The sequence below is a fragment of the Leuciscus leuciscus genome (genome assembly GCF_965113295.1).
Source record: "Leuciscus leuciscus genome assembly, chromosome: 5".
Taxonomy (NCBI): Eukaryota; Metazoa; Chordata; class Actinopteri; order Cypriniformes; family Leuciscidae; genus Leuciscus; species Leuciscus leuciscus.
In genome coordinates this window covers 29,718,426-29,732,624 of record NC_138729.1, presented here as the reverse complement: position 1 = coordinate 29,732,624, position 14,199 = coordinate 29,718,426, and the positions used below count along the sequence as shown (strand labels likewise).

The 14,199-nt window shown below is 36.2% G+C and overlaps 1 protein-coding gene across 2 annotated transcripts in view; it reads right to left on the bottom strand.

Moving 5' to 3' along the window:
* The window catches only part of ophn1 (oligophrenin 1), a 43,823-nt gene that overhangs the window by 17,975 nt on the left and 11,649 nt on the right, over positions 1-14,199 (bottom strand). Inside the window, exons 2-17 of one of the 2 annotated variants that reach the window (XM_082169030.1) lie at positions 13,999-14,094; positions 13,728-13,789; positions 12,361-12,432; positions 11,557-11,658; positions 11,357-11,467; positions 10,404-10,508; positions 9,231-9,363; positions 8,234-8,334; positions 8,060-8,151; positions 7,696-7,774; positions 7,570-7,603; positions 6,606-6,668; positions 5,640-5,714; positions 5,113-5,197; positions 4,953-5,011; positions 2,011-2,116 (exon numbers count right to left, since the gene is read on the bottom strand). In XM_082169030.1, coding sequence (XP_082025156.1) covers positions 2,011-2,116; positions 4,953-5,011; positions 5,113-5,197; positions 5,640-5,714; positions 6,606-6,668; positions 7,570-7,603; positions 7,696-7,774; positions 8,060-8,151; positions 8,234-8,334; positions 9,231-9,363; positions 10,404-10,508; positions 11,357-11,467; positions 11,557-11,658; positions 12,361-12,432; positions 13,728-13,789; positions 13,999-14,094 — 1,375 coding nt within the window. The remainder of the gene's footprint in view (positions 1-2,010; positions 2,117-4,952; positions 5,012-5,112; positions 5,198-5,639; positions 5,715-6,605; positions 6,669-7,569; positions 7,604-7,695; positions 7,775-8,059; positions 8,152-8,233; positions 8,335-9,230; positions 9,364-10,403; positions 10,509-11,356; positions 11,468-11,556; positions 11,659-12,360; positions 12,433-13,727; positions 13,790-13,998; positions 14,095-14,199) is intronic. The other variant, XM_082169031.1, reaches the window with a different exon arrangement.

Sequence of the window (14,199 nt, the reverse complement as noted above, 5' to 3'; positions counted from 1 at the left end):
CAAACTGAATGTCAGAATGGGAAAGAAAGGTGATTTAAGCTATTTTGAGCGTGGCATGGTTGTTGGTGCCAGACGGGCCGGTCTGAGTATTTCACAATCTGCTCAGTTACTGGGATTTTCACGCACAACCATTTCTAGGGTTTACAAAGAATGGTGTGAAAAGGGAAAAACATCCAGTATGCGGCAGTCCTGTGGGCGAAAATGCCTTGTTGATGCTAGAGGTCAGAGGAGAATGGGCCGACTGATTCAAGCTGATAGAAGAGCAACTTTGACTGAAATAACCACTTGTTACAACCGAGGTATGCAGCAAAGCATTTGTGAAGCCACAACACGCACAACCTTGAGGCGGATGGGCTACAACAGCAGAAGACCCCACCGGGTACCACTCATCTCCACTACAAATAGGAAAAAGAGGCTACAATTTGCACGAGCTCACCAAAATTGGACAGTTGAAGACTGGAAAAATGTTGCCTGGTCTGATGAGTCTCGATTTCTGTTGAGACATTCAGATGGCAGAGTCAGAATTTGGCGTAAACAGAATGAGAACATGGATCCATCATGCCTTGTTACCACTGTGCAGGCTGGTGGTGGTGGTGTAATGGTGTGGGGGATGTTTTCTTGGCACACTTTAGGCCCCTTAGTGCCAATTGGGCATCGTTTAAATGCCACGGCCTACCTGAGCATTGTTTCTGACCATGTCCATCCCTTTATGACCACCATGTACCCATCCTCTGATGGCTACTTCCAGCAGGATAATGCACCATGTCACAAAGCTCGAATCATTTCAAATTGGTTTCTTGAACATGACAATGAGTTCACTGTACTAAAATGGCCCCCACAGTCACCAGATCTCAACCCAATAGAGCATCTTTGGGATGTGGTGGAACAGGAGCTTCGTGCCCTGGATGTGCATCCCACAAATCTCCATCAACTGCAAGATGCTATCCTATCAATATGGGCCAACATTTCTAAAGAATGCTTTCAGCACCTTGTTGAATCAATGCCACGTAGAATTAAGGCAGTTCTGAAGGCGAAAGGGGGTCAAACACAGTATTAGTATGGTGTTCCTAATAATCCTTTAGGTGAGTGTATATATATATATATATATATATATATATATATATATAAAATGTACCACAACTCTTTTCAATATTGATAATAATAAAATAAATGTTACTTGAGCAGCAAATCAGCATATTAGAGTGTTTTCTGTAGGATCATGTGACACTGAAGGTTGTGGTAATGATGCTGAAAATTCAGCTTTGCCATCACAGGAATAAATTACATTTTAAATGCATCAAAGTTGAAAACAATTATTTTAAACTGTAATAAAATTTCACAAAATTACAGGTTTTACTGTTAAGCATTAGAGACTTATTTTCAAAATCATTTTAAAAGATCTTGCTGACCGATATATACATATGTATACAAACACACACAACTGAAATACTAAAAGAAACTGTGTATACCATGCTTGATTGCAACTTAATTATTTGCAGGTTTAACTAAATGTACACATTATTAATATAATATTACTTTCATTTATATTTAGTATATGAGCTTGTTTAGTTTAAAGGTCAAACTACTATATGTGAATATGTTGTTCGCTTTACTTAAAATATTTTACACACACACACACACACACACACACACACACACACACACACACACACACACACACACACACACACACACACACACACACACACACACACACACAATGAGGCATGGAGCTATAGATCAGGTGACTTATTGTCAGGTTTGTCAGAACACAAAAATTTCACACACACAACCTGTCATATTAACCACAACACAACTCAAATATATAATTATAAAGGTACACCCGAGCAAACTGGGTATCACTTCTGTGTGTGTGTGTGTGTGTGTGTGTGTGTGTGTGTGTGTGTGTGTGTGTGTGTGTGTGTGTGTGTGTGTGTGTGTGTGTGTGTGTGTGTGTAAGAGCATTAGCAGGTCTGTGTGCACGCATGCATGCGCGTGTGTCTGTGTTACCTGACCAGGTGTTTGATTAGCAGTTCCAGCATCTCTCTGTTCCGCTCTGGGAGTTTGTAAACAAGCGAGTGAACTGCCCCTAACCGAGAGTCCAGATTCTCAGACTCTGAGGAAAGAAATGTGGGGAAAAGTCACACACACACACACACACACACATTATAGATGGACATGATACACATGTTGTCTCATTAACATAATTGTTGTGCCACAGTTTGTGTTGAGTCCCACCCATGAAAAGTGGCTCATGCTGCATTTCAATGCCATGACTCCCATTACATGGTAACAACTGAAAAAACTTTGAAGAATGCAGAGTAGAGGCAGAACGAAGCAGAGAGTCAGTGCACTTCTCTGTCTACGCTAAGACTAATAGAGCCGTTTGATTGTTAGCAAGCTAGTGGTTTCTAGAAATGTTTGGCTGTTTTCTTGCTGCAGTTATCTTAACGGCAGTTATCTTAACGGCAGTTTGCTGAACGTCTTTCAACTTGTCAAAAGATCATTTGTAAAATCCTCAGTACAGACACATTTATTGTGAAATGTGGGATAAGCACAGCTTTATCTGAAAACACAGCCTGTGGCGAACCGTAACAAAGCTTACTTTATAGAGCGCAAAGCAAACACGTATACTTGTGAACTCTACAGCTGTTTTAAGAGACAAAGTAGCATCTTTGAAAGATTTGAATGAATCCTCTCAACGTCTTTGATACATAAAAATAGAAGAAATCCTACAACACAACAGACTGGGAGGCCACTTGGGCCAAGTGAGTAAAGAGTATTAAAGTGAGCCATTAATCCCTCAGCAGGTGTAGCCCTTTCCTCTGCTCTGCTGGGTTTGTTTAGTTGTGTGTGATCTGAGTGCAAGTATGCATACAAGCTATAATAATCAAAGCAGCTTTAATGGCTTCTAATCTTATTATGGGCAGGATTACAATACAGCACTTTCAACACAACTTGTTGAAAGCGTTTAAAGCTGGAAGCACACTCGCTCATTTGGACACAAAGGAATCGCACATACACAGATGTTGAAATTCCATAGTTTGTGGGGACTTTCCACAGACATTGATTTTTATACTGTACCCCTATTTTTACATTAAAAAATAAAAAATAAAATAATTTAGTATGATTTATAAGCTGTCTTCCTTATGGGGACCAAAAAGAATGTCCCACGAGGTCAAAAACACACACACACACACACACATAGGATATAAAAAGGATGGTTTTGACTCTAATTTCTGATTGGATGAGTTGCGTTCTACAGTGCATTATATGCTACATTGATGGCAACTGTCCACATCTACAATTACGCTAATAAACTATATTACTTACAAGAATAGCTTATTCTGAACATTATTGCTAATTAAATGTAACTATTTATTAAACATTGGTGTCTTCTATCACATTGCTGTCATCTTCAAAGTAATAAGCCACTGCATTGCTATGCATTTTACCAAGATTAAGAGGGTTTTAGATCTAATAATATCCCTCACGTTGTAAAATCACTGTAAAACATGACCTTAAGAGGCTTATTATTTTAAACAAAAGGAAAGACTATACATTACTAGTACAGTAGAGGCAGTGCAGGCCAGTTTGGGCAATGACATGAAGTGTAAAACATTACAAAAGATTCATTGTCAACACAAGACCAGTGAAGGAGGTCTTATGATTTTCTTTTAATAATATGTCCATGTAAATGTCAGTATTGAAAATGCCTTTTACTGGGCCAGTCGCATACTTGACTACAGCAGCGTGAGCACTGGCACACAACAGGCACTCTGGGACTGTGACATGGATTTTCTGTAAGACTACAGACAACTTAAGTCTAAATGCAGAAATAAGGTGCAGTTTTCCCAGGCTAAATTCATCATTTTATTCAGTGTGGAATAGAAACAGTAGGGAACTCGTTAATACTGCAGTGACTTGCTTCGGTTCATAATTCATAATTATATTTAATTGTGATTGGAAGACATATAGCTTACATTACTACTGCAAAGTAATATTACAAAGTTTACTAAGTTTTCCAGACATTTCTCTATTTGATTGAAAAAATTTTTTTTTATACTTTGGTTTAATTTCATGAAGCTGTTAATTTGTGACGTGTAGTATCAATTTAGTGTTGATACCAAGACACTAGAGACTGGTATTGTACTAAAGTTAACATTTTGGTTCAATCCTAGCTTTTTTCCCTCCTCATTTTATACTGGATATCATTTACAATTATGACTAATATTATTAAAATCGCTTTTATTAAAAACATACACCATTCAAAAGTTTGGGGTCAGAACGTTTTTTTTTTTAAATGTTTCTGAAAGAAGTCTCTCCAAGGCTGCATTTATTTGGTAAAATAAAAAAACAGTAATAATTATTGTGAAATATTATTACAATGTAAAATAACTGTTTTGTGATAACCGTGATCATTTTTATTTCAGGACACTTTGATGAATAGAAAGTTCAAAAGAACAGCATTGAAATAGAAATATTTTGTAATATTATAAATGTCTTTACAGTCAGTTTTGATCAATTTAATATATCCTTGCTAAATAAAAAAATTAAAAAAGAGACCCCAAACTTTTGAACGTTAATGTATTTTTATGAGAGTTATTCAAATGTATAAGACTTGTATAGTCTTGTTTTATAGGGTAATAGCAATATCTAAATCTTTTAATCCAAGTAATCTAAATCCAAGTACCCCCTGAAACACTGTAGTTCACATAACCATGGTTGAGAATCACTGATGTGGGGTATTGCTTTTTTGTACAGTGCTGAAAGAGCAAACAGTGTACTTGGACTTGTGTTTTCCCCTCTTTTAGAGCTATGCTTGTGTTGAACTTAACAGACCCACATAAGAGATGGAAAATACATATAAACACATCAAAGTGTGGGTCTATCTGTGTGTAAGGATGGAAATGTGGGTTTGTGTGTCTGGCTGGATGCGTTTGCTGTCATACTTGCTGCTAAGATCAGTTCTCTATGAAGGCTGTAGGTCATCAGAGGTTCACACAGACTCCTGGAAAAACATATGTAAATGTACAGTACAGAAACAAACATTAAATCAAATGACCAAAAAAGTACTTATTGGAAGATAATCACATAATGTGTTTAACTCACCGCAGATAGAATTTCAAAGCACTAGTGATGGTCTTAATGTCCATGTCACTGGAATTGAAATCTACTTCAGCAGGACACTTTGGGTCTGCAGAGAGTGGAGGACAGATTAAGACAGAGAGAGAGAGAGAAAGAGAGATAAACGGCCTTCCTCAGACGGTTGTTGTTTTTCAGTATGTGTCAGGGATTTTGTAGCAGCTCAAGGACGCTCTCATGGACGTATATCTGTGCTTTGGTTTCCTCAGTGTTAAAAAAAAAAAGTGCAAGTTCACAAAGTTTACTGCAGATATTAAACAGCACGATAAGTTGGACTCAGATTTATATCCCCATTAAATTTATTATCCACATAAAACATAAGCTTCTTGACAAGAAATAAAGCATGTTTGTATATTTTATTGTGAGTGTTTCTGTTATTTGGTTTATTGGTTTTCAATAGAAACACAGAGTGTGTGTGAGTGTGTGTATGGGGGAAGACATACAAACATGCACACACACACACACAGCAGATGTTTTTTTGGACATTTCCTCACCAAAGAAGGCATTCAGAAGTTTTTGTACTTGAATATTGCTGCCCACAGTCCTGTAGACCCCTTCCTGAGTCAGCCCTACCAAAAAGAAAGAGAAGAAGAGAGAAACCAAAAAAAAAAAGAGGAAAGAGAAACAGAAAGCGTGATTTATTGACTGAGAAAATTGGAGAACCTGGCATGAAAGAGAAAGAAAGGGGGAGTGTCTTGCAGTGGAAAAGTACAGCTCTAACGAACAACGACAGCAGCGGTGGAACTGGCCCGCTTTCGGTTCGTTAGCCATGCAACTGAAAGTTTACGGATTGTATTGTTGTATTGTGTATTGTTAACATACACCATGTTGTGCCTGATGACAAGGCTGGACTTACACATCTGGGAAATCTGAGTAACGGCACACATTTAGAGACTGACGAACACATACATCAGCAGCACTTCAAACAGAACCGTTGGTGCTCGGTGCTCCCGCAGTCAACCTTACTGTGTAATAATGCTTATTAATGAGCATGAACTACCTCTTCACGATTTTACTATTATAGCATGGAAACGCCACAGCCAGCTTACAAATGACTTGCCATGTCGGCGAAAAGTGATACTTCTGATATCAATTTATATCTGCGCACTTTTTCTTTTACTTTGTATGATATTTTATTGGTAAAACCTGCATGTTTCAGTGCGTATGTTTTCTATTTACAGCTGGCTCAAATTCCTGGATACGCAGATGTGAACACAAATGGTGTGCTGCTGCCCTCTGCTGGCTGCATTTTAGACATGAATCCAATACATAATAGTGACATTGTGCTTGTCTTTCCATCTCTGATTAATTTAATTATTTTATGGTGGCAATGAAGTGCAAAAACAGGAACAAAGTCAGTCACTGGAGAACAGGTGACAAATATGTTACAAGAATACGAGATCATTCCAGAAACTAAAATAAGCGACTGATATTCTTGTCATTCTAATGTGTGAAGGCACCTTTTGTTTCCACAAAGTTGATGCATTTTCTGACGAACTTGAAGCCGAGGTCATTCAGCTCCACTGAGAAAAAAAGGAAAAAAAAGTAATATTACATATAATAAACACGGTTCATCATCCCTGTATGCATTTCTCTGTGGCTACAGGACAATATTTATGGTGTAATTATACATGGTGTTGCACAGGTGTGCAAGTATCAGAATCTATTAAGAAGCATTTTCTCCATCTATTTTTAGAATTTCTCGTGTTCTGCAACTTTTCTCTTTTTTAGAATTTGTTATGTATTTTATACTTGTTCAAAAACTGACCAAAAAGTCGGGATACAATAAAACAGTACCAATGTATTACCATGTTTTGTGGATACTATATTACCATGATGTACTATAATACTCTTTGAAGTCCCATGTAGATAGATATTTAAATAAAACGACTCATTCAGTTCTATGGTTCATATCAAAGTTTTACGGTATTATCATCTGATTTCATCACGGTACATCAAATAAATGTTGAAAAGCAAAGATTTCAATTTTAATAATCTTTGAATACCACATCTAGTAGCTGACAAACATCACTGAAATATTCTTGAGATATCACACACCTACACTACTGTCCAAAAGTTTGTAACATTGTAAATTTATCTTTTCTTTGATCAATTTAATGCACCCTTCCTGAATAAAAGTACTAATTTCGTAGAAAATAAAAATCTTACTGACCCTAAACTTTTGAACAGTATTTTATCTTTGTGACCTTTTTTCCAAGGGAGCAGTCAACCCTTTTAAGAAATGCTCAAATCAGAAATGCTATTCCTGTGAGACATTTAGCACATTCAGGTTTTCTGACATGTGGAGGACAAGGGCGGTATAATTATTATAATTAAGCAGAAAATAAATGTCAGTGGTTTTCTGATTATAACAAGCATCTGTACTAATATACAGTAGCCCTGATGAAGTGAAGTTATACTTACTCTCTGCCTGCTTTTGAATGGGAGAATGATATATCTGGAACAGAAACCACGAAGGATTAGAAACATGATCATACACAGCAGTGAGGGCTCTTAATGAGGAGTGAGGAGAGATAATGTTAAACCCACTGGTTCCTTGCCATCCATGGCCTCTATCCACTGCTTCCTGTTGACCTCAGAAATTGCCTGGAGTAGGACAGGGCTGCACCTATGGTAACACAACACAAAAATGCAATGGAGTAAATAAAGCCTCTTGTTGTTTGTGTGAATGTTCTCCAGTATCAAATAAATGCCTGCATATTGCAGAACGCAACTTCACAGTTCAAGTAGTAAACATGTTTTTACACAAGAGTTTATGTAAGTGCTTTAACAAAAAAATATAAGCTTTCCAGTTTACTGACCCTCCTCTGGTCCTACTAAAACTTTTGTTATACGTGAATTTCGTGAAAAAACAGCCCTGAGAATGAGTCAATAATACAGGCAGGACCCTCACCTTTCATTTGTCTCAATGTCAAAGCAAAAGCGTTTATCAGTGGAGTCCGTTTTACGGCGTATGCAGGACTTCAGCGTGAGCTGAGCTGTGGTCTGAGAAAAACAAAGAGACAAACGTAAGAGAAAAGGGCTGGCACTTCACAAATTAAGAATCCAATCTGTAATAATTCTGCACCTGTTTCGTTCCTGTCTTTTGTTCCATTGGCACCATAATGAATAACTTGTTGTCCTTGAAGTATTTACAGTAATACTTTATCCAGGTTACGCCAAGAGCCCCTTGAGACAGAAACAGAGACAGAAAGACAAATAGCAATGTATCATTTTAATTATTGATTAGATATGATCTGATAGTATACACAGTATTGTAAGAGATAATGTACAATCAATATTGCAAAATTAAATCCTGACCAGGGACTGACCCAGACGTGAAATGGAGGGATCTTGTATGACCCTTTTTCTAAAGACTGGCTGACTGTACATTATCCCACTTATCACAGTTACTTGCCAAATAAATAAATGGTCATAAAACTATTGATTTGATTTTATATTATTTTATAATGTAAGAAGACAGAGATCGCAGAGTTCTCCCATAGAGACATGACTCTAGCGCAGCTACAAGAAAACCAGAGCCAACAACAATCAATATTACAATTTAGCGTCATTATAACAGTCAATATACAACAATATCTGAGTGCAGAATGCTGCGTTTGACCAAATAGAAAGCGGTGTTATGAATTACTAGCTGCTCTTTCTTCACAATAAAGGAATATTTTAACTGAAGGTCAATGGACTGCATGTGTCAGGCTGGTGATTACCACAGACAAATATTTTGACTGTCCCATATAAAAAAAAAAAAATGATAAAGCTATTACAGTAATTCCTTTATAATGGAAACTTAGCATGTTTTCAAAGTATGGTGTGATTGAATTGCATGCACTTTTTTTTACCTCATTTCATGACCCATATTTGTGAAAGGATACCAAGAAGAAACACAGAAGGGATGCAATGTAACTGCATGCACAAGACCAATAAGCCTTTGTTGATGTTTAGCAAATTCATATAAATACTTATATTCCACTTAACTACAAAGCTCAAGTGTTTTTCTGTTTCCTGCACATTTATGAACACTGATAGTGTTCAACATCCCACACATGCCGTGCTGCAGAACTCACATTTCTCCTGCACATAGAGGTATCCCTCCATAGTCGCCTGCTGGCCGTGTCTCATACAGATCTTTGCCGAACCCTTCATCCTTTTCATTAGCTCTTCCATCTCCTCTCTGGTGCTCTCAAAGTGGTTACGGGTCTACAACAACACCAGGAGCCGATCAAAAAAACACAAACAGTACATATTACATACAGTCACATTACATACATATTACCAGGAGCCATTAAAACAGATTTGTTGATTTAATTTGCTCCAAAATCTTAATTATAATTCATATTAATTACACTACTGTTCAAAAGTTTGGAGTTCATATGTAGTACTTTTATTCAGAAAGGATGTATTTAATTGATCAAAGGTGACAGTAAAGACATTTATAGTGTTACAAAAGATCTCTATTTCAAATAAATGCTGTTCTTTTGATCTTTCAAGTGTAAACAAAAATCGTCACACTGCCACTGCTGCTTCCAAAGGATTCATTTATTGAACAACGTTTCAACCCGAAGGTCGGCACAAAGACCTTCGGGTTGAAACGTTGTTCAGTAAATTAATCCAAAAATATTAAGCAGCACAACGGTTTTCAACATTGACAATAATAAGAAATGCTTCTTGAGCACCAAATCAGCATATTATTATGATTTCTGAAGGATCATGTGACACTGAAGACCACAGTAAGACATGAATAAATTACATTTGAAAATCTATTAAATTAGAAAAAAGTTATCTTAAATTGTAACAATATTTCACAATATTTTTTATCAAATAAATGCTGCACTGGGTTAACATAAGAGGCTTATGAACAAAAATGCAAATAAATTACAGACTCAAAACTTTTGAATGGTAGTGTATATAGATTAATTATAAATCAGTAGATTTAAAAAAATTATAATTTACATTTAAAATATTGCAATAATAGTAATAATAATAATTCAAATTTATCAACATTAATGTATAAACCATATTAATAATTATTAGTGGAATCCTGTTCATTTTCTTCATCATTTATTAAGCCTGTATGTTCACACCACTGTGAATGCAATAAACTGTAATCCATTTAGTGAAAGACACTTTGGATAAAAGCATCTGCTAAACGACCACTCAAAAATCATTTAAAATACAGAGTGAAGAACAAACCATATCAGGATGAAAGGTTAGTCATTATTGATCGGTAAAGCTCTCACATTCTGTAGACTGAGCTGAAGCTCCTGTTTATATGGAAGGAAGTCCTGTGTCATCTCCACAGTGAGATTATTCAGAGTTAGGATGCTCTGCAGAAAAGCTAAAACCTGCCAATCACACACACAAGGACACACCGCTATAAGCATAACATGCTCTAGTCAATTCATTGATTGTATCAGTATGAATATAATTGGTGTGTTATAAAAGTGCAGTAAGCAATTTCTGAGAAACGCTGTTGAACTTGGATCGGACCAAGCACCACGATGCACTTGTATCCAATCAGCAGTAGGGGGCGTATACACTCATGATGGGGGAGGAGAGAGAGTGAGCAAGAGAGAGATTTGAACAAAGACTGTAGAAAGAGAGATAGCTGAGAGACATTACAAAAGAGAAAAGCTCATTAGAATATCACTGGAAAAAGAAGGGTTATGATCAGGCAAGAGCTTTAGAACCCGCGTTAATATTAGAAAAGCTTTCCAGCGCTGGAGAGCCTTTAGATAGCGGGAAGACCTGGAAACGGACACAGAGGTTGCATTGTTTCTGCTCCATAGGTGTGTAACATTGGTTTTGAGTGTGTGTTGCTGGCGACTAACAATAAAGGCTTGCTTGTATATATTCGTGTACTGTAGGTAAATTTTTTGTTCTTCCTTTATTTTTCGCAAAGCTTTATTTTGCTTTGCTTCTGCTACATCCACTCTTCCATTGCGCATATGTGCATTTTGGGGGCGGATCAATGAAGGGAGGGGTGTATTTGTTTGGGATGATTTCAAATATCAACAGTGTTCAACAAAGATTCTCAGAAATTGCTTACTGCACCTTTAAAGTCTTCATTTATGCACCTATAGATGCTTTCTTGTAAACACAATCAAATATGTTACTACAAAACAGATATTAAAATAATAATTAAAAACAGAAGTGTGTATATGTGCTTGAGAAAAAGAAAGTTCACACGCACAGGCTCCACAACATCAAACTTCTTCCTGTCCTGAACCTGCTGAATCTGGTAGACATATTCAATAGACGACTCGTAAAAAGCCTGACGCTCCTTATCCAACTGTTCATCGGCCTATAAACACATATAAGCACAAAAAAATTAAGATTATATTATTGTGTTTATTTATTTTTAATTTTAATTTCCTGTATTTACAAATATACCTCCTGTAGCTGTGTCTCTTTTTTCTTTGAGGACAGGTTGACATGTTTGTCCAACTGAGAGTAATACTTCTCACTCTCCTTCTCGAACTTCTTTCGTCTCTCCTGAAACACACGCATGCAAATAAACAACCTGAAACTGAGAATATGAGACCGAAAACTGGAGTGGAAAGGCTTGAGTTTACTAAAAATCATTCTTAATAAGAACAAAACAGAAATTGTCCTTATAAAACTTTTTGCAGACTTGTAACTGGTTCCTTACAACCTATAATTTCAGCAATAATCTATGAGTAGCCACAATAAACTTTGCTGAAAGGAAACTGATACTTCAGTAATGTTAACTGAGGCATGCTGACATGGAAAAAGTCTAATCCAGTGAAAAGTCTTTGGAATTTTGAAACTTTCCATATGTCTCCTTGACTCTTTCTCAGTCTCTCTAAAACAAATAGTTTTTCCATGGATCCTCCAGTTACTGACACATTGTGTGTGTGTGTGTGTGTGTGTGTGTGTGTGTGTGTGTGTGTGTGTGTGTGTGTGTGTGTGTGTGTGTGTGTGTGTGTGTGTGTGTGTGTGTGTGTGTGTGTGTGTGTGTGTGTGTGTGTGTGTGTGGCTCAAAAATAAATTACACGCACATGAAAGCCCAAACAAACAATGTCTTTATACAATATGTGTATATATTTGTGAGTTGTGGTATGCTTTACCCTTTGCTCAGAGAAAGGAAGTAGAGGTGAAAATTATGAGCATGCTCACACATGTGGTCATGTGGTGTGTGTTCTTAATGTGTAAATGTGTATAATAAAAACTCACTTTTGTGACTCCAATCTGCTCTTTCCTAAACTTCTCCAAAGGTTTGATAAGCAAGTCACAAGCATTCTGGACCTGCAAGAGAAAAAGTAAAGAGTAGATACTTTTCTATGTATCTATAATGAACAGATGAATGTCTAGTATCCCATAGTTGTAAATTTATGTAAATACGTATCATGGGTAAATTTTTTCCCATTATTCCTAATAATAAATATTGATATTTCACCTTATTTAAACTTGTTAGTGTGATTGCTTCCCAGTACATACAGTGTTTTATTTTTTTAATTTGTTTTTATGTTGCACCCTTAATGTCCCCTAGACCAAAAAGGGTTTGTAACATTGACACAATAGCAAGTTCCCCGAGTAGGAAGCGAAGAGCAAAATCCAAAATCCCAAATTATATATATATATATTTAATATTGATACTTTTGTTTTTATGGCAATTAAATTATTTAGCTGTTTTCCCCATATTTCTGACAATCTGCCTAAGCCATTGTGTCACACAGCATCATTTACGAGACGGGTCTCTGTCTCTGTGTGAAACTCCACTTGTTACACAAACAATGTGACATTGTTCATCATATGTTCGTTTGGATGTAAGAAATATTACTTTCTATATTACCATTCAAAAACTTGGAGTGAATGTTTAGTTTTTTTAAGAAATTACTGTTATATACTTTTTTCAGCAAGGATGCATTAAATTAATCAAAAGTGACAGGAAAGAAATTTATAATGTTAAAAAAAAGTTCTCTATTTCAAACAACTGCTGTTTTTTGTTTGTTTTTTTTACTTTCTATTCATCAAAGAATGCTGGAAAAAATATATCATGGTTTCCACAAAAATATTAAGTAGCACAACTGCTTTCAACATTGACAATAAGTTTGTTCAATATATCAATATATATTTATCATCTCTATGGGTTAATTAATTCTGACCAATATCATATATGAAAAAAATGTTTGAGACTTTCCCTCATATAGGATGTGGAGCTTGCAGGAATAATTAAAATTGCATGCATCTGCAGTCCTGTCATGCACTTCACTTGCACCTTTTAAAGAAGGAGAAGTAAAAAAAAAAATTCTAATTCTGGAGTTTCCTGTTATACACGCCACAGTTAGAACAGATACGATTCATAAACAAGCTCAAAGAATTCTGTGGGTGAATTTTCAGGTTTAAAAACCTAATAACACAAAAGTCTTTAATAAACAAAAACAATAACAAGTTTAACTGGCCCTTTGAGCACAGGGAGGATAATCTTGCAGATTGTTAATGATTGACATATATGAGGATCTTTGGTATGTTTGCATTTGAGTTTAGACTATGATTGACAGTGTTTTACAAGGGTATGTGAAGAAGTGCACTCCACCAACCAGCATCATTCGGCCCTCTTCCACATCCTGCAGCAAACCAGCAAACTCACGAAATGACTCAGCTGTAAAGGTAAAACATGTGGTCATGTAAACAGCACATAAAGTCAAAAACAAATACATGCACAAATATGCAAAACTGCCACAACACACTCATTCCACATACAATTTCATCAGAAAATGTTAATAAAGATGACATAAACATATCACATAAATTAAATAGACACGCTAATGAGCACAACTCCAAACTGGTTAAGACCAGCTGTCAACTCACCGATGTTCATCTCATCATCAGTCAGAGTGTCACCAATGAAATCAAACTGGAACGACTGAAGGGTCTGAGAGAACTTCTGCACTGCTAGCGAGTATTCTGGAAACAACATCAAAACCATAAAGAAAACAGTAAACAATCCACAAAGAAAAAATAGCTACTTATGAAGAACATCAATAGGAAAGTATTTCCTGATTCAACATA